At 46.0% G+C, this 20,773-nt stretch overlaps 1 protein-coding gene across 1 annotated transcript in view; it reads right to left on the bottom strand.

Moving 5' to 3' along the window:
• LOC126209794 (G-protein coupled receptor moody) overlaps positions 1–16,391 on the bottom strand; it is a 131,879-nt gene extending 115,488 nt beyond the window's left edge. The window contains exon 1 of the mRNA XM_049938932.1: positions 16,255–16,391. Coding sequence (XP_049794889.1) covers positions 16,255–16,391 — 137 coding nt within the window. The remainder of the gene's footprint in view (positions 1–16,254) is intronic.
• Positions 16,392–20,773: the final 4,382 nt, after the last annotated feature.

Below are 20,773 nucleotides of genomic sequence, written 5' to 3'. Positions count from 1 at the left end.
CTGTTAAGGATGACTTGGGTTTGAGGAAGCCCGGTGTGTACAAGATCCCTTGCCACTGTGGGAAGGCTTATATTGGTCAGACAATCCGGACCATTCAGGGCCGATGTGTTGAGCACCAGCGGCAAACACGGTTGCTTCAACCAGAGAAATCTGCAGTGGCGGAGCACTGTCTCACCGACGGAGATAGAATGCTGTATCACGAGACACAAATGGTTGTCCCTGCATCTCGGTATTGGGACTGTGTTTTAAAAGAATCTATAGAGATTAGTTTATATGATAATCTCATTAATAGAGAAAAGGGTTATCTTTTAAGTAAGACTCGGAACCCGGTGTTATCAGACATTAAAAAACAACGGTATGTGTTTCGATCGTCGGAATAAATTTTTAATAGCGATATCTCGATTTCGCCTGTTTCCACCACTGGCGGCGCGGTATGTTTACTTGCGCTAGAGGGCAGTTACGGCACCTTCTCGCGCACGCGTTGTGGACCTTCTGCAGCCTATATAGGGGCCGCCGCTTGCGCTGAGAAGTCAGTTCCGGCGAGATCGTGTACCAGCTCTCTCACCTGAAATGGCGGTCAGTTGGACCGCGGAAATATTGTCTCAAGATGACGTTATGATCCGGCTGCACACCCGAGAAGAATGTTGTCCATCACTCAACTTATTTCCCTCCATTCTTCAATAACGGCATATCCCATATGCTTACATTCCCTTTATTTTACAACTTCCCCAGTCACTTCCTTTTAGTATTCACGATACACCACCGCAAATTTTTACAGTGACAGAGTAGACGTTTATGCTAAATGGGAGGGGCGTCATCTGAATGCTGACGTCACAGTAAGTAGCACTTGCAGGTTTACGAGCGAGGGCAGACGAGACACACGCAGCGAGTGGAGCTGCGGCAGTTAAACCGGGGAAACAAGTTCCGCCTGCTCTGTGTTCCGACCGGCCACATCTCGGCTTTTTACTGCCGGACGAACTGCGCGCCCGCGCTAAACAACAGTAAAGGCAGGCGGCCGGCCGTGGATGAATCCCCCGTCGTGCTGGACTGCGGTGAGGGGGAGTCATCCTTCCAGCATAGGAGCGGCTGCGTCCCGCCACCCCGCGCGTAACTGCCGCGAGTCTCCGGCGAGAGCACAGTGGCGGCAGTGGGAACTGGGCGGGCGTCCATCTCCACGGTAGCAATGAGCCCGATAAACGCCGCTCTGCCGCTGCTACTGCTGCTGTCTCTTTTTTTTTTTCGACAATTCCAACCTCGGTTCACAACGACGAGAGCTGGAACAGACACTCCAGAGCGCTAGATGCCTCTTATGTTCGTATACCGTTCACACAGTGTTTCCAGATTATTAGCTTGCTTGTAATCGCTGGTCCAATGCACGCGCCAAGACGGTGTAGCAGTTATGTGATACTTTCTGTACCTGGTCCCGCTTTGCTGCGGATCACTCTCTTAAAATGGTTCAAATGGCTCTAACATCTGAGGTCATCAGTACCCTAGAACTTAGAACTACTTAAACCACCGAACTAACGTAAGGACATCACACACATCCATGCCCGAGGCAGGATTCGAACCTGCGACAGCAGCAGCAGCGCGGTTGCGGACTGAAGCGCCTAGAACCGCTCGGCCACAGCGGTCGGCTCTGTGTCCTTAAATGGAAAAGATAGGGAAGGGAAATCACCCGTTTCTAATACATATGGGAATTAGATGTACGTCCTAATTTCCTCCTCTCCCGTGCCTCCGCCCATCTCCTTGTTGCCCCGCCCCCCCCCCCCCCCTCTCTCTCTCTCTCTCTCTCTCTCTCTCTCTCTCTGTCTCTCTCTCTGTCCATTACCTTTTCCCCCTTTTCTCTGTCCATTTTCTCCCTTCTTCACGTCTCTTTCCATCTCCTCCTGCCCCTCCCCCTCTCACTGTCCATATCCTCCTTGACGTTCCGTACGTCATTTCCTCCCACACCTCCGTCTCTATCGTCTTCACCCCTCTCTCCGACCTAGAGCCTTGTTTATTGTTATTGCAAATTCAGATTCTGTACTGGTAGTCTAATCACAACTTCCCTATTTGTTAAACAACTTTTCACTAGTATATATATATATATATATATATATATATATATATATATATATATATATATATATATATATATATATACAATAGTGAAAGTTGTTAACAAATAGGAAAGTTATGTTGACGAGTTTTTGGTTTATGATTAGAAAACCACTACGGAATCTGAATTTGCAAAAACAATAAACAGTACTCTAGGTCGGAGGGAGTGGTGAAGAGGAGAGAGAGCTGTGGGAGGAAATGACACACACCCAGCCAGCCAGCCAGCCACACACCATAGTAAAAGTTTCAAAGCAATCGGTCAAGAACTTTCGAAGACACATGAGTTTGAAAAAACGAACATTTAAGTTTTTATATAACAATATCAGAGAAGGAAAGTTGCTACTTAACACATACCGGAGATAGGCACAACAAAAAGATTCACAGAATTAGAGCTTTCGGCCATTAAGGCCTTTGTCATAATATTGAATTGTGTGCATCTTTTTGTTGTGCCTATCGCGACTCAGCATCTCCGCTATATGGTGAGTAGCAACTTTCCTTCTCTGGTATTGTTACATTCCATCCTGGATTTTCCATTGTTTGATTTAAGCTTATATTTATAGATTAGCGAGTGTTGAAGTACGTGTCTGTTATATAACTAAAAAAATCGTATTCTGTCTCTTCCTACGTGAAACGTGAACGTGGGGAGAGTGGGACTGGTAGCTAGCTGGCATGTGCCGAAGGCCATCATCGTTCATGAGTTACGTTCGTTCAGGCGTTGTTCCCGTTTGCCCCATGTAAACTGTTCATGGAAAAATGTATCTTGCAGCGAGCTCAGTACTAAACTGGAGAGATTACTCGAACTGTCTTCGGATAGAAAACAGTGACGGTGTCGGCATGGGGGAGGGGGGGGGGGAGAGTGTAACTGATATAAGGACTTCGGCAACACGACCTTGGTTCGCCGCCAGGTCCCTTGGAGCGCTACAAGTTTACCAGTGCACTACCTCGCTTTCTTATTGACTGATATTTAGTGATGTTCGTTTTCGCTACGCAGCTGTGACTGAAGCTAGTTTCATCAGACTATGCTTCTGATTACCACCCCTCGTGTGTACTGCACTCTCTGAATTGCGTTGTCAATATGTTGCTAGTATTTTTATTACTTTCTCCTCGCATCCACAATATTGGGTGGCGTAAATGTTTCCATATTTGTTTTTATTTCACATAAATCAGAAGCTGCTTTCGTCGCATAGTGTTCTGTGGAAGCGCGTGTATTTCTTATTGCTGACGAATCTGTGTGTGAACTGCTCGATTTAAATGCGTTGTAAGCATATTGCTTTTCTTCTACTTTATTTCTGTTTGCATCCGTTTTCCGTACTTTCTCGCATTTAATGGAGAACTGCATGTTAGCAGATTTAACAGCTTTGTTATTCAACTTCATTTCGCCGTGTCGCGTCATCAGTAGTCTATGTAATTCTGCTTTGAATTGTGTTGTTTCTTGCGCTGGCTGCCATGCATTTCGCAGTGACTTTCAAGAGTGTGGATGTAGATGTAGATGAGTATGCTTCGTAGTCTTGGTGGCTAGTGGATTCTTCCTTGCAATAGCTAACAATGCGACAGAAGTTACGCAAATGATTTCACTCGGTATTTACAGGTTGTACGAACAGTACATTTTAGCAAAGTGACTGAAAATTTCGTTGGCCTCCATTAAATGCGAGAGTACGAAAGGCGGACGTGATTAAAAATAACGCAGAATACGTGGAATTAAATCGAGCGGTTCACAAACTTACTCGTAAGCAGTAACAAATAGACATGAGTCCTGAAAATTACATACGACGAAACCAGCTTCTGTTTCATGTGAAACAAAAACAAATAAGGAATCAATTACCCTACCCAATATTATGGATGAGAGCAAAACTTAAGCAGAATACGTGCAACATATTTACGATGCAACTCAAATTGGGTTTCAAAAATAAATAGACTTTACCAACAGACTACCAGATCCAGCCATAAAAATGAAAAATATCACCTGGTACTAGTATTTCGCAAAACAAGAATTCATATTATCGCGCCGTATTTTCTCGAATTCGATGTTCACTGCCAGACCACTCGGAGCGCTTCTGTCGGTCTCTGTTCCCGTATCGCAACATGGCCCTCGCACGTCTGATCTTTTGGTGTTGTGTCGGTGTTGGCAAGTACGCCATATTGACGAGGGGCATCCGGGGTTGTTCGGACATACCGATTACGCTAGCGACTTGGTAGCGGTTCTTTCATTGGGCTACCAGCTAAACATAGCGTCACGTGGTATCAGCGAACAGTAATTTCATTTCCCCTGTTTAGTAGAATGATCCGACACCTAGACCCAATCTACTATTATGGCGCCTGTGACACACTGCGTCGCAACTTGGCGTCATAGAATGGTGTTCATAGTTTAGTATCTGGTATGTTGATACCAGCAACAAAGTATCTGATGTTGTTCCGATGTTCTGGAGCTGTGATAACGTTTCAATTCCATTTCGCGTAATTAATGTCCAAATTTAAAAATTTTAAGATGCTTTCATAATCTACTCATTGAGAGTTATGATCTTGTGGTAAAAATTTGACAGAGCAAGGCGAGCATTGTATTAGGAACTGTGTGTATTGTCTTGAGACATTGCTTCTCGCCGCGCGAATATTACCCAGACCATATTCATCCAGTATTTCGAAATGAAAGCACATAGTGACTTCTGATGAACGTTAAGCATACTCTCAAACCTTCCCTGAAGTTTCTCTCTCTTAGATGCTTAACGTAAAATCTTAAACATGTTAATCATTTGTAAAGTAATCAAACGTCTGAAGTTCTTTTATACACGGGAGTTCGATCCCTTAAGGAATAGAGGATTTACAGGGTAATCGCTACAAAAGGACGTCTGGCGCCACCGGAAATCGTCCGCCAACACTTTGTCTGTAACAAAAGTTGCTATCCGCGACACGATCTATCACTTGCAAACATCCAATGCAGAAACTTTCAAACGCCGTGTACACTGTCACCTATTTGCCTGGTACATCACACGCCCATTACATGGGGAAGTACTCTACGCTTCTGAGCACTGAATGAGTCGGCAGTGTAATTAGGACGGGGGCGGCGGGGGGTGGGGGAGGGTGGGGGGATAAAAAGGCGTGGGGAACGAAATGAGAAGCGATGAGAAGTTTCCATGCAGTACTGAGGACACTGGGCGTGATAAAATTTGCCACGCCGCTAACTGCGACTATTAAACAGAGACATTAATAAGGTCGGAGAGGCGCGTTAAGAGTGTTTTGTTGCCGGACGTTAATGCTGTTATAGTTCCATAAACGGGGAGCGCAGCTCTGTACGAGATAAATCTCGCAATAAGCGTTCACGATCCACTGCCCGCCGTGGGATGGCAGCCGTAACTGTGTTAAATGCTTTTGCGTCATCCTCAAACGGCGAAAATGATTGCCGCAGTATATATTCCTTTTACTGGGGTAAGTGCCCGCTTTTTTTTAAGTGTTGAAGACTGTCCGCGCAATTACACCAGTCACGGTGTGAGTTACCCGCATTCAGCTGCTGTGTGTTCGTGCGTTAGTTACTACACTTTGTTCGTACTGGAGCGTTACCACTTAACAGAGGAGTGATAAAATTATGTTCGTGCTGGTATGGGGAAATGGAATGTACCTACACCAGTTTGCTGAAGAACATCTGCAGCGTTGCATTCCATTACATCAAGAGGGTGGGAAGTTCAGAAGTGGGATAGGATTCACAAGAACGTCAGAAAACGATGGATCAACTGAAGTTTATAAACGATGTAGGAGGGGACTGTTTCTCTCAGATGGTTTGCAAATGATCGTTTACCGTCTAGTAAAGACATCAGAAGATCAAAACAAAGCTGCGTAATGATTTAGACAAGATATCAGTACGATGCGAAAAGCGGCAATAGACTGTAAATAATGACAAGTGTTAGGCCAACCACACGCCTACTAAAAGGAATCCGTTAGATTTCGGTTACCTGACAAATGAGACAAATCTAAAGGCTGTCAGTTCAGCTACAAGGACGAACAACTTAAACTGTATCCATCACAATGAAACTGTGAAGGAAGGCGAACCACAGATTGCGTTTTATTGGCAGAACGTTTAGAACATGCAACAGGTCTGCTAAGGAGAATGCCTACACTACGATTTATCATTCTCTGGTAGAGCGTTGCTGTACGGCGTAGGATACTTGCCAGATATGAAGGCGGAGGACGTCATAAACTAAAAGGAGAGCAGCTCGTTTCGAATTATCGCGAAATACGAAAAAGCGTATCACGTATATGATAACCGAGTTGGGTAGGCAGTCATTACAATAAAAGCGTTTTTCGTTGTTACAAGATCTTTTCACGAAATTTCTAACGGCAACTTTCTCCTCCGAATGAAAAAATGTTTTGTTAGCACCTACCAGCATAGAGAGAAACGATAATCGTAATGAAACGAGAAATCATAGCTCACACGAAATAATTTAAGTGTTCGTTTTCCCCACGTGCTATTCTGGAGTGGAGCGGTGGAGAAAATTGTATTAGGGAGGTTCGATGACGCCTATGTGAGGCACGTAAGTGATAATTGCAGGGTAGTGATGTGCATGTAGACATGAGGGAATGTGACAGTAGCCCTGAAGGCTGATTAATGTACAACAAAAATAATGTACAATCAGTATTCCGATAGAATAATGGAGACTATATGAGGAAAATTATAGAAACAGTTGACGAATTAGTATACGTAGGACAACTGAAACCAATTGGATGTATACTTAAAAAATGAACAAGAGGGCAAAAATGGCTTGGAGTTCATTTGGGAACAATGTGATAATGAACGTTAAGAAACTGAAGATGGAATGGAAACATGGGTAAACAAAATATAGGGAGATGAAATGAGAAGGGACTGTTTGCATTAATCGAGATAGTGAGCTAATGGTAGATAGTCTGACGAGACGCAAACACCAACTTGGGAATGTGAAAGAGTCCTTTATCCCAAAGTGCACGGCAAATAGATGATGATGCTGCTGCTGCTGCTGCTGCTGCTGCTGATGATGATGATGATGATGATGATGGAGAAATGTTATTATGACTAGTTGTAACCGCCGCCAGCATCATACGACGAACGTTCGACAATTGGTGGTACAAGAACAAGACTGCATTATGACCTACCTGGCGCATGAAATTCTGATCCACAGAAATCAGCGTATTTTCCAAAAAACATCTGTCACGCGAAACTCAACTCGCGCGTCTTCAGGCACAATATCCTCTGTACCGTAGACGTAGGAAATGTGGCTCGTTCGGCGGCCATTACAGCAAGCAGTCAGCACTGGAACGTAATGGCACGGATTTCTGAATGTAAGTAACCAAAATATCTTCGCTAGAATAATTTGTTTACATCAATTAAAATTGTTGCGAGACACAAAGTTAAAAAGACATTGCCTCTCATATTGTTTTGGTAGTACGATACCACTACCCAAAGCAATTTCATCACTTGGGAAAACAAAGAGCAGAAGCTAATGTAAAACGTATCTTAACGTGAGATAGCCGTCGGAAGATGACCCTTTCGGTTCGCAACCGTTAACGACGTTATTTACCTAAATAAAAGCATTGCAAAAAGTGGCTGGTTGCTGTTGTCTTCTCCGTAAGAATCAACCTATGTACTTAAAGCAGATTGTGTGTTTGATAAATGTTTCTCGATTGGCAGTTTAATCGTCCGGACGTTAAATCGTTTCGGTGTTGTTTACCATTTCGCATCGTGGTGTTAGAAGAACAAAACTTGATTAAAGTCTGTAGGTCAATGCCATTTACTTGTTGGGCAGATACTTGAAAACCGATTACAGTACGAGTAATCCACTAAATTACAGGCCCATATCGTTAACGTCGATATTCAGCACGATTTTAGAACATATAGTGTGTTCGAACGTAATGAATTACCTCGAAGAAATGGCTCTGAGCACTATGGGACTTAACATCTATGGTCATCAGTCCCCTAGAACTTAGAACTACTTAAACCTATCTAACCTAAGGACAGCACACAACACCTAGTCATCACGAGGCAGAGAAAATCCCTGACCCCGCCGGGAATCGAACCCGGGAACCCGAGCGTGGGCAGCGAGAACGCTACCGCACGACCACGAGTTGCGGACAATTACCTCGAAGAAAACGGTCTATTGACACACAGTCAACGTGGGTTTAAAAAACATCGTTCCTGTAAAACAGAACTAGCTCTTTACTCACATGAAGTGCTGAGTGCCATTGGCAAGGGATTTCAGATCGATTCCGTATTTCTAGATTTCCGGAAGGCTTTTTACACTGTACCACACAAGCTGCTCGTAGTGAAATTGCATGCTTATGGAATATCGTCTCAGTTATGTGACTGGATCTGTGATTTTCTGTCAGAGGTCACAGTTCGTTGTAATTGACGGAAAGTGTAACAGAAGTGATTTCTTGCGTTCCCCAAGGTAGTGTTATAGGCCCTTTGCTGTTCCTTATCCATATAAACGATTTGGGAGACAATCTCAGCAGCCGTCTTCGGTTGTTTGCAGATGACGCTGTCCTTTATTGACTAATAAGTCATCAGACGATCAAAACAAACTGCAAAATGATTTAGAAAAGATATCTGAATTGTGCGGAAATTGGCAGTTGAGCCTAAATAACGAGAAGTGTGAGGTCATCCACAAGAGTGCTAAAATGAATCTTACAAACTTCGGTTCACGATAAATCAGTCTAATCTAAAAGCCGTAAATTCAACTAAATACCTAGGAATTACAATTACGAACAATTTAAATGGGAAGGAACACACAGAAAATGTTGTGGGGAAGGCTAACCAAAGACTGCGTTTTATTGGCAGGACACTTAGAAAATGTAACAGATCTTCTAAGGACTGCCTACACTATGCTTGTCCGTCCTCTTTTGGAATACTGTTGCGCGGTGTGGGATCCTTACCAGATAGGACTGACTGAGCACATCGAAAAAGTTCAAAGAAGGGCAGCACGTTTTCTATTATCGCGAAATACGGGAGAGAGTGTCACAGGAATGATACAGGATTTGGGCTGGACATCATTAAAAGAAAGGCGATTTTCATTGCGACGGAATCTTCTCACGAAATTCCAATCACCAACTTTCTCCTCCGAATGCGAAAATATTTCGTTGGCACCGACCTACATAGGGAGAAGCGATCAGCACGATAAAATAAGGGAAATCAGAGCTCGTACGGAAAGATATAGGTGTTCATTCTTCCCGCGCGCTATACGAGATTGGAACAATAGAGAATTGTGAAGGTGGTTCGATGAACCCTCTGCCAGGCACTTAAATGTGATTTGCGGAGTATCAAAATGGCTCTGAGCACTATGGGACTCAACTGCTGAGGTCATAAGTCCCCTAGAACTTAGAACTACTTAAACCTAACTAACCTAAGGACAACACACACATCCATGCCCGAAGCAGGATTCGAACCTGCGACCGTAGCGGTCGCGCGGTTCCAGACTGTAGCGCCATAACCGCTCGGCCACCAGCGGCCGGCTGCGGAGTATCCATGTAGATGTATATGTAGATGTGCGGGACCGCTATCAGCTTGGACCAGCGGAGAGCGAGCGAATCACTGCAGGTTGTTTGGACTGTCGAGAGAGGGCGAAGGAAATATGGAAAATTTCGGCCGGCAGACACCCGAAGAAAGACGCCTCACATCTGGAAAGAGTCTGTCCCTTTCGAAAATCGTCTCTGTGGACGTAGGAAGTGAACGTTCTCGTTTTTGGGACCGCCCGTAACGCAATGAGATCGGCGTGCACCTCGTCTGGGTTTGTGGTTTCTTTTGTCGGAAGACGGGCAGTCCACGGACGGCCTAGCGGTAGACGAGGCGCGGAGACATGGCACGGGGGGGGGGGGGGGGGGAGGGCCAGCTCACACACAGTAGCGGCAGTGAGCTGTCGAAGGCGCCGACAATGGATGCTCCGGTGGGCGGCGCGAAACAATTCAGGGAATCCGGCGAGCGCCGCCCGGGGCCGATAAATCCTGGTCTCTGGGGACCGGCACGCATCGGCACCGTCGCGCCTCTAGCGGCCGCGTCCGGAAGCTGCGCCGCACAGTAGACGGGAAAACACCCAGGGAGACACACTGAGTGCCCGGTGCACCGCGACAGACTGCACCTTCCAGTGTGACACCAATGTGGATTATCCTTCCTGACCATAAACTGCACCAAAAAACGAAGGGCAACGCCGAGACCTGGCTACTGGGACACACTTCCTACGTAATTTTTCGGTCGATTCGGAACTTTTCACAATATCATCTGTCTGTTCTCACAGTATTCTCGAAAACTTCGCGTTACACGGTCGTACGCTGTACTGTCTGCCATCGGGTTCCCCTAAATGGCAGGCAGCACCGCATAACAGCCACGCTATGAGGGAAACAAACCAACAGCCAAACAGGCGAAGACATCAGGTAAACACGCCGAAGATTCCAGTTGATTAATAGGAATCTTTCCTTGCAGAGGTCGCCGCGACATGTCCGGCCACGGATTCCTACGCCGGGTTTCTATTGGCTCCAGCTCACTATATAGGCCCGGCCGGTCGAAGGCAGACCAGTCTTCGTCCGCTGCTAATGGCAACCGCTATAGCAGAGTCTCCGAGAAGATATCACCGAAGCCGCTGTACTGCACCGCCGATCGAAGTACCAGCCGACCGGGAGGAACCACATCTCCGGCTAGATCGACGGACGTCTACATCTATTGCACAGCCAGCAATTGTACTGTAGAAGAAGTTACGTTCAGTAAACTATTGGAGAACACAACATACGCCAGCAAGCGAATGAACTCCGTAGCTGTAACTGGCGTTCTCCCACCAAACGTCGTTTGGCCGATATTACTTGTGCCGGAAATCTGCTGTTGGCGCGGACCTACCAACGACTGCTCGAAGGTCAAAATGAAAGTAACGGAATACGAAGTCTTGTACACTTTAACTATGATCCCTTCTTCGAAAGTTATTTGCTGAGTCCTTGTGTACACTGTACGCACAATCCTTTATTGGATTCTGCAGGCACCACAGGCTTTTAAGTGGTTGTTCTTCCCGCACTCAATATGCCATCGGGACGAGGGATGGTCGTAAGCCCGCATCTCGTGGTCGTGCGGTAACGTTCTCGCTTCCCACGCCCGGGTTCCCGGGTTCGATTCCCGGCGGGGTCAGGGATTTTCTCTGCCTCGTGATGGCTGGGTGTTGTGTGATGTCCTTAGGTTAGTTAGGTTTAAGTAGTTCTAAGTTCTATGGGACTGATGACCATAGATGTTAAGTCCCATAGTGCTCAGAGCCATTTGAACCACTTTTTGATGGTCGTAACATGTGGTGTCATGCTAAGTAGACTATGCGTCGGCACGCGCTTCACTTTCACAGTGGTTTTCAGAACATGCACGTTGTTCGTCCAAAATATTCTGTGACTGACTTCATTCCCGCCGTAGAAGCGACGCCGACGTAGTGAATGTGAGTGCAGCTTGAACTGACACCTGACAATAATAGGCGAGCATTCGACTGGTCAGTAGTGAGCAGTCAGTTAACGTCATGTCTCAACAGTGTTACGTCACTAATCGCAGTGGAGCAACGTCTCTAAATCAGGTGTTCGAGACGTTCTCCAGAATGTTTTGAAGGAGATAAAAATGTGAAGTGTATCCTCCACAACTTGACTCCCGAAGAAAAACCAACATCCGGACGTCTGCCCTGATTTCATTGAAATGCAAAACTCGGACGTGTCTTTTCTCGAAGCGAAACAAATAATTAAGTGTGATCGATATGAACCTACCAGAAAAAGACAAAATGCAAAAATTCGCATGAAGCGCCGAATGTTGGACGACTTAATTGACATGCAGGTTACATCTGACGTGCGGGTTGAACAATATCCCAAATAAGGTTTTTTGTTTTGGTTTTGGGGCGCAAAACTGCTACGGTCATTAGCGGCCCAAATGAGGTTGTATGAACGTTTTTTGCGTTGTAGTCAACCGAGGGAGAGACCACGTAAAACACATGAAGCTATAAAGACCACCATCATAGCGTTTATCTATTTTTTTTTTTGCACTACTGGCCATTAAAATTTCTACACCACGAAGATGACGTGCTACAGATGCGAAATTTAACCGACAGGAAGAAGATGCTGTGATATGCAAATGATTAGCTTTTCAGAACATTCACACAAGGTTGGTGCCGGTGGCGATAGCTACAACGTGCTGACATGAGGAAAGTTTCCAACCGATTTCTCATACACAAACAGCAGTTGACCGGCGTTGCCTGGTGAAACGTTGTTGTGATGCCTCGTGTAAGGTGGAGAAATGCGTACCACCACGTTTCCGACTTTGATAAAGGTCGAATTGTAGCCTAACGCGATTGCGGTTTATCGTATTGCGACATTTCTGCTCGCGTTGGTCGAGATCCAATGACTGTTAGCAGAATATGGAATCGGTGGGTTCAGGAGGGTAATACGGAACGCCGTGCTGGATTCCAACGGCCTCGTATCACTAGCAGTCGAGATGACAGGCATCTTATTCCCATGGCTGTAACGGATCGTGCAGCCACGTCTCGATCCCTGAGTCAACAGATGGGGAAATTTGCAAGACAATAACCAACTGCACCAACAGTTCGACGACGTTTGCAGCATCACGGACTATCAGCTCGGAGACGATGGTTGCGGTTACGCTTGACGCTGCATCACACACAGGAGCGCCTGCGATGGTTTACCCAACGACGAACCTGGGTGCACGAATGGCAAAACGTCATTTTTTCGGATGAATCCAGGTTCTGTTTACAGCATCATGATGGTCGCATCCGTGTTTGGCGACATCGCGGTGAACGCACATTGGAAGCGTGTATTCGTCATCGCCATACTGGCGTATCACCCGGCATAATGGTTTGGGGTGCCATTGGTTACACGTCTCGGTCACTTCTTGTTCGCATTGACGGCACTTTGAACAGTGGACGTTACATTTCAGATCTGTTATGACCCGTGGTTGTACCCTTCATTCGATCCCTGCGAAACCCTACATTTCAGCACGATAATGCACGACCGCATGTTGCAGGTCCCGTACGGACCTTTCTGGATAAGAAAATGTTCGATTGCTGCCCTGGCCAGCACATTCTCCAGATCTCCCACCAAATGAAAACGTCTGGTCAACGGTGGCCGAGCAACTGGCTCGTCACAATACGCGAGTCACTACTCTTGATGAACTGTGGTATCGTGTTGAAACTGCATGGGCAGCTGTACCTGTACGCGCCATCCAAGCTCTGTTTGACTCAATGCCCATACGTATCAAGGTCGTTATTATGGCCAGAGGTGGTTGTTCTGGGTACTGATTTCTCAGGATCTATGCACCCACAATGCGTGACAATGTAATCACATGTCAGTTCTAGTATGATAGATTTGTCCAATGAATACCCGTTTATCACGTGCGTTTCTTCTTGGTGTAGCAATTTTTATGGCCAGTAGCGTATTAAACCAGTCCCGAAGCTTTCTACGATTGAAGCGGTATGTAGATATAGTTTATGTAAGAATTCAGCTATACTTTGAAATAGTATTTTCTCCTCAGGGTCCTCAAATACGGCGCAATACTGTTGGAGAGAAACACCATGTACGCCTGTGAGTCTTTCATGCATCAAAGACAGACATAGTGGGGCAAGCATTAATACCATGACAGAAGAAGCCTTCATTTCCTTGCAACGCAAGGGGGCAAAGTCAAAGAGAGACTTTTATGTTATTATGTAAACTCTTATACTGTTGGGATAGTACCGAAGTTCGTAGCGTTTTCCGGTAAGTTCAATAAACACAACACACACTATTTACAAGTCTGCCAACGCTGTGGAAACATTTCGAGTCTGCGACTGTAGAAATCACACGGTTTCGAGGCGAATGACACGTATAGCTATGTTCGGAGCACATTTTCATCCGGAAAGAAAGTTCCTTGAAGCTTGCTCGATAGAGAGCAGAAACGTGAAAGTTTGAGGACACAAGATCAGGTTAGTAAGGTGCTGTATGGTGCTTTTTGTCAGTGTATCAGCATGTGGGCAGGCGCTGTCCTGGAATAGCATCACTTCACGCAGTCTTCCTAGTCATTGTTCTTGGACTGCGTCTGCAATACGTCTCAGTTGTTGACAATAAATGTCAGCAGTGATAGTCGCACCTCGGGAAAGCGATTCGTAGTACACCAGACGCACAATGTTCCACCACAGGAGTAACACTATCCTTTGTGTACGCACGCAGGTCTTTGTAGCCGGAGTTGTTGCTTTGTTTGGCTCAGCCATTCCTTCCTTTCCTTCGTCACCACTAACTACACAGGATAGGAATGGTCGGTGTTGCTCACCAGCCTATTAATGACGAGCAAGCCGAGATGCACGTACAGCCATCCGCTGATTTCTATGAGTTTGGCTTAGAGCATTCGATACCCATACATCCGATTTTTTAACCTCCTTTCTCTTCGCACGATGGTGGAATGATCACAGGTCATCACATTTGCCAGTTCTCCAATACACTGACGTGAATGATAATGGATTACTAGGTTCAAACGATCTTCGTGAAACACCGAAGGTCTTCCTGGAGAATCACTGATGTCATAGTGATCCTCCTTAAAAGAAGAAAATCATTTCCTTACCGTGCTCTGTCCGCTGACCATACGCCGCGCAAATGTTTCTGGCTGCCTCCGCTGCTGTCACCCCTCGACTGAACTCAAGAACCATTTCTCGTAGGCGGCCGGAGTGGCCGAGCGGTTCTAGTCGCTACAGTCTGGAATCGCGCAACCGCTACGGTCGTAGGTTCGAATCCTGCCTCGGGCATGGATGTGTGTGATGTCCTTAGGTTTTTAATTAGTTCTAAGTTCTAGGGGACTGATGACCTCAGAAGTTAAGTCCCACAGTGCTCAGAGCCATTTGAACCATTTCTCGTAGCACCTCAACAGATTTGTCTCCAGAGCTATATTCCTATCCACGAACGATGGCGGGTCGCGCATGCACGCACGGACGAGGATGGGCGTTGTTGACTACTCCAAGACACAGTTGCGGTACGCGCATGCACGTTTTGTAATGTTGATACATTAAGTTGTTCTGAAAGCGGTGCTGACATTCAAGATAATAAAAGCGGGTTAAAAGCTGGGAGCTATCTGGGGAAGTTATCCTTGCATTACTGAGCAACTGTTTCAGCAGGCATCCAGTCTAGTTTACCAAATTGCCAACCAGACTAACAATTATAATCTTTTAACAGTCATCTTACAACAACCGGTGATATATATATAAATTTAAATAAAAAGAAATAAGTCAGTTTATATTTAGACATTTAGACATTGATCATTGTACCGTTAAAATTTCAGCATATTAAACTTAATTCATAACTAAACTGGTGCCTTATTTAGGATTGTGAAAATGTATCTTATCATATACAGTATATAAAAGAGAGCCGATGTGGGTTCCGTATGACACTGTGTGACATGGATTATATATAAACTGTGTTTTAAAGTGTAGTAGTGTGACAGATCGTTCTTGTTTATGTGTAAAAGTAACAAACGGTTCAAACGGCTCTGAGCACTATGGGACTTAACATCTTAGGTCATCAGTCCCCTAGAACTTAGAACTGCTTAAACCTAACTAACCTAAGGACATCACACACATCCTTGCCCGAGGCAGGATTCGAACCTGCGACCGTAGCAGCCCCGCGGTTCCGGACTTGCAGCGCTAGAACCGCACGGCCACCGCGGCCGGCGTAAAAGTAACACATTCCACTGTTCAGTCTCCTCCCAGATAGAGTCAGAAACACCACAGTAAATTTAGAACTGGAATGTATGCTGTAAATGACAACAGATTTAAGAAATTAACATGAAAGGAATCCAACAGAGACCTTTCAGTGCTTTCCGCTTTAACTAAGCTTATAATCTGCAAATTAGGCCTTTTCCTCACTTAGGCAGAATTTATCACTTATCACCACCATCAGCGGCAAACTGAATACAGATTCACTAAACAACTGGCTACGATCTCGTTTAACCCAAGCATTAAGCTACGGCATTCTGAGCAGAGGGCTCAGAACACCACTGAACGCTCACTGACCGTCACAGAAGGCGCGACGTAGGTGCGCAGAACAAGCGTATGCTCGCCAGCCACCGCCAGTGAATGCAGACAGCCTCGGCGTGTGCGGCGCGGTCCCACCAGTGACGGACAGCCCCTGTCCAGACACCTGCCACCCGCGTCGCCTTCCGCCTACCGCCGCGTCCCGGAAGGCGGCGATTGGAACAAAGATTGGCGCTGATTGGCCGCCTCCTGGGGGCGGCCGGCACACCGGATGGGGGCCCCAGGCGGCGGGAACGCCGCCCCCACGGCGGCTGCCGCACTCACGCACATACGTGCCTGCGCACGTGGCAGGAAGGGCCAATCACGGCCGACAGGTAGTCCGGGAAACAGCTGGGGAGGTGCGCACTGAGGTCCACCGTACACTCGACAGGCGGTGGCGCGCCGGGCGCCAAGCTCTGGTCGGATGACTCGAGGACAGCAGGACGCACCTGCTCCACAACGGCGATGTCTCTACCTGTGCTCTCGTCGGACGCATCATCATCGTTTATTTAGCTTCGCCGCCAGCGCATGGGTTCACAGATTGAGCCTATTAACAAATCGGACCCTCGTCAAAGGAGCGGCTTACTTAGGCTATTAGGTTCACACGGCTCTAAGCACTATTGGACTTAACATCTGCCGTCATCAGTCCCATAGACTTAGAACTACTTAAACCTAACCTAAGACATCACACACATCCATGCTCGAGGCAGGATTCAAACCTGCGACCGTAGCAGCAGCGCGGATCCGGACTGAAGCGCCTAGAACCGCTCGGCCACAGCGGCCGGCAGGCTATCAGGAGCTTTCGGCACCACCTCAGTTGTATCAGTCTGTGTGGCGCTAAGAATCTACCCAATACACACATTACGATAAGATACAGAGCGGCTCTGCACTGGCTTAAGGTGGGAAGGTGCGACCAGGTTCGAAAGATCACCGGAGTACAAATTGACACGAGACGCCAACAAAAAAACTGTTGGATGGATAGCTGGCAAGGTGAGCGGGACACAGGTGATACGGGCCGCTGGCTACACCAGTTCTTTCCTGATGTAAGGGAGAGACTGAAACTCAAACATATGGATCCCAGCCACGGTAGGGTCCACTTCTTAACAGGAGACGGCCCTTATCCCACGCATTTGAACTGGGTGAGACTGAGCAAGACGTCGGCGTGCACATGAGGGGAAGGAAGCCCTCCAGAACACGTCGCCTTTCTCTGCGGACGATATACCAACATCAGACACACAATATCAGCCGCGGCTGGCTCGAGTTATGCTTGCCTTCGGTTAAACCTTGGTCGCAGTGGTTTTGTGTCTCCTGCAGTTATCTCGCTAATGTTGCTGTCCTCTCCGTGAGTGGCAGCAGCAGCGTGTATTGATACTAGTACTTCTGTACTATCTTTGGTGTGGCGGACATTCCGACTGTGCGGTTTGTGACCAGTCGGTCGGTTGGTGTGGAGCAGCAAGGAAGTATGCGTCGCGCGTACTCTGGTTCAAATAGCTCTGAGCACTATGGGACTTAACTCCTGAGGTCATCAGTCCCCTAGAACTTAGAACTAATTAAACCTAACTAACCTAAGGACATCACACACACCCATGCCCGAGGCAGGATTCGAATCTGCGACCGTAGCAGTCGCACGGTTGCAGACTGAAGCGCCTAGAACCGCAAGGCCATACCGGCCGGCGCTTGTATTTCAATTTCTTGCTTAGGCCTTGTGTCTTGGGTTTTGAGTGTGGCTTTCAGCCGATCTAAAGTTAATGAAAGGGGATCGATTAAAGTTTTGAGTGTTTTGCATCCTTGTTGTGATATTGTGTGTTGATAAATAAAGTTTGTATGTTGAGTGCAACTGACAGCAACTTATTTTGGCCTCTTTCTACAACCTAATCCGCTCTGTCCTGCTAGCCCAGGCATTTCACAATACACTTGAACGTCAACAATATTCAAGGCACCATACACGCAATGCTCAGAGACCAAGAGCAATGGACCATGTTAGACACACTCACTGACGATATATCCCAAGCGATCTACAGAGAGTATGTACGACACAGAAAACGTGCCTATATGCAAAGGCGGGAAGGAATCCAGAGCGTGGAAAGCAGCACTGATTCCGAGATGGAATCAGGACACTGATCCCGACACGACCGTAAATGAAAATGAAGAAATACCCTAAATAAGCAACACAACAAACAGCCTTTTAAAAAAATTAGGTTAAGGTTTAGTTACTTGGAGATTTAGAGTAGATGTTAGATTTAGATGAAGAGTTGTGATTGTCGGTAGGTGCCTTGATGGACAATTCCAAGACACTCGCTGTCTTTCACACATGGTGAAGGGACGTTCTTCCACTATCATCTTTCTTATCTCTTGTTTTTATTATTCCTAAAAATATGGTTATGGTTTACAATTTGATTTTCCAAAATTCTGTTAATTTCGTAAATGTTTAGTACCTTTTATCTACCCATCTTAAATGTAAGAATTTTGTTTATTTCAGAAAAATTGTTCCAAATCCATAATATGTCTGCCAGTTATGTTATAAATTCTTCTCTGTCTTCATAAATTCCTATCTTGCATTCATAAAACGCTAAGTTTACGATTTTTGTTTCTTAATTTCTTCTAAGTTTATAACTATTTAAAGCTGCACTATTATTAATCCTTTTTAAAAATAAGAAATAAATATCATTCTATACACGTAAAATTTCATATTGTGAACGTACGACCTGTCTTAGTAACACGGTGGCAGGTCATTTGTAAATGGCGACAAATAAAATAAATAATCTTCTTTTTCGAATCCATCTTCTTCCTGAAACGTCTCTGCTTATCCAGGCCGTTCACTGATCGTCTTCGCATCAACCTAACACATCGAAAACATTTACGTAAAAATGGCGTAGTGCAAAGAGAAAGCACACTTGAAAACGGGAATAGTTTCACGAAACGCGACGTGTAAAGTGTGATTAAAAGAAAATCGTGACACTAGCAGAAAGTTATTTATAAACAAACGCATCGTTATCACAGTCGTAGGCTTTCAAAAAACGATTCACAATGGACGAAATGATCTCTCTTCCCTCATAGTCTGCTGTTCAACACTTCCTCCCACTGCTGCCGTCCTCGGTTCACATCAAACTTCAGCTGCTCTCTGCGTCTTGTGTCTTGTTGTCTCCCAATGGTCTTCTTCCAGATTCTGTCCGTTCCAGGACTGGTCTTTCTTTTCCCATTCTCTTATCGTGCGCAAAGTTCGGATCTCACCGTGAAGCGCGCCCAGACAGCTGAGTGGTTAAGGCGACCGCTCCCGACTAGTAGCAAATCTGGGTTCGAGTCCCGGTCCGGCACACATTGCCAGTGTCGTCACTCCGCTACACAGCTGAAGGCTGCCTCCATCCACAACTGTGAACATCTCACGCGTGCCATTTCAGCGTATTCATCGCCAACGCCGTGTTCTCACCCATTGTCCTGTTCTGGTTCAACAGCCGCCCTCTTTCTGTGATGTCATTCCTGATCGCATCCTTAATTTCGATAATAATTGTTTTTGGCTCGGGTAACAAACGCGATGCTTTCTTTTCGCAGACTCCTATCAAACGCTTCCTTAATTCCACCCAAGTACCAGGGACAGGTTTGCACGGAGCTTGTATGCCCCATTAACCACACGCTTTGCTAGAATACAATCCGTGACGCATTTCTCTTGTATTTTACTTGGTTAGAACCGCTGCAGCATTCCTGCTCTCTCGAGTCTTTGCTTAAACTACATTCACATCTACAGCTGTCTCCTGGAAGCCAGTGTAAGGCGTATGGCGACGGGTACCTAATGCGTCTCTCCCACTCTACTGCCTCCTTGTTCCATTCATGGGTTACACGCAGCAAGATCGAGAGTCCATGTCTGTATGCGGCCGAATTTCTCTTGTTTTTGGTTTATTGGTCACTATAAGAGACCCAGGAAGCAACGTATTCGTCGATTCGAAACGTGAGAGTTCTCGGAATTTTGCGTCAGAGATGCACAACGCCCCCCCCCCCCCCCTCTCTCTCTCTCTCTCTCTCTCTCTCTCTCTCTCTCTCTCTCTCTCTCTCTCTCTCTCTCTCTCTCGTCTGTCTGTCTCTCTGATATCATATCCCTCCATTTGTATCTTTTTCTGTATCTACCTGTAACACAATAAGGTAACAATCCCAGAGTGGTGGACAGCACTCATTAACTGTTCGTAATAAAAAAAGCGGTTAACCTATCAATATGTGCGACAGAATGGAATGAAATGAAATAGCTATGAACAGACCACCTCCACAGAAATTAAACCTACAACTTCATCTCGTATGTTCCACAAATTTATTTCTACCCTATATACATGCAAAGGTATCGCGGTTCTCTCTGAAGGACTTTGTGGGTATAAAATAACGGGACTGGTGCTGTCACAGAGTAAGTCCGCACGCACCAAAGATGGGCGACCAGTAGCTGTGAAGCCTTCTGAGTCGAATACGGTATCTCTGGTGCCTGTGGACAAATCAGTGTGGCCCCCGTCTTCGTTTGTGGAGAGCTGTTATTTTGTTTTGCCGGGAAAATGGTAAGAGTAGCAACAGGGCAACGAATTGTCGTGAAGTTTCCCATGAAACCTACCTTTTACTAAAAGAAGTGTATGCCGGAGGCTGCTTATCAGGTACATGAATTTTGAGTGGCTCAAGCGTTTTGAACGAGGCAGATAAGA

Source organism: Schistocerca nitens, chromosome 10, assembly GCF_023898315.1.
Source record: "Schistocerca nitens isolate TAMUIC-IGC-003100 chromosome 10, iqSchNite1.1, whole genome shotgun sequence".
Lineage (NCBI taxonomy): Eukaryota > Metazoa > Arthropoda > Insecta > Orthoptera > Acrididae > Schistocerca > Schistocerca nitens.
This window is presented reverse-complemented; position numbering and strand designations above follow the sequence as displayed.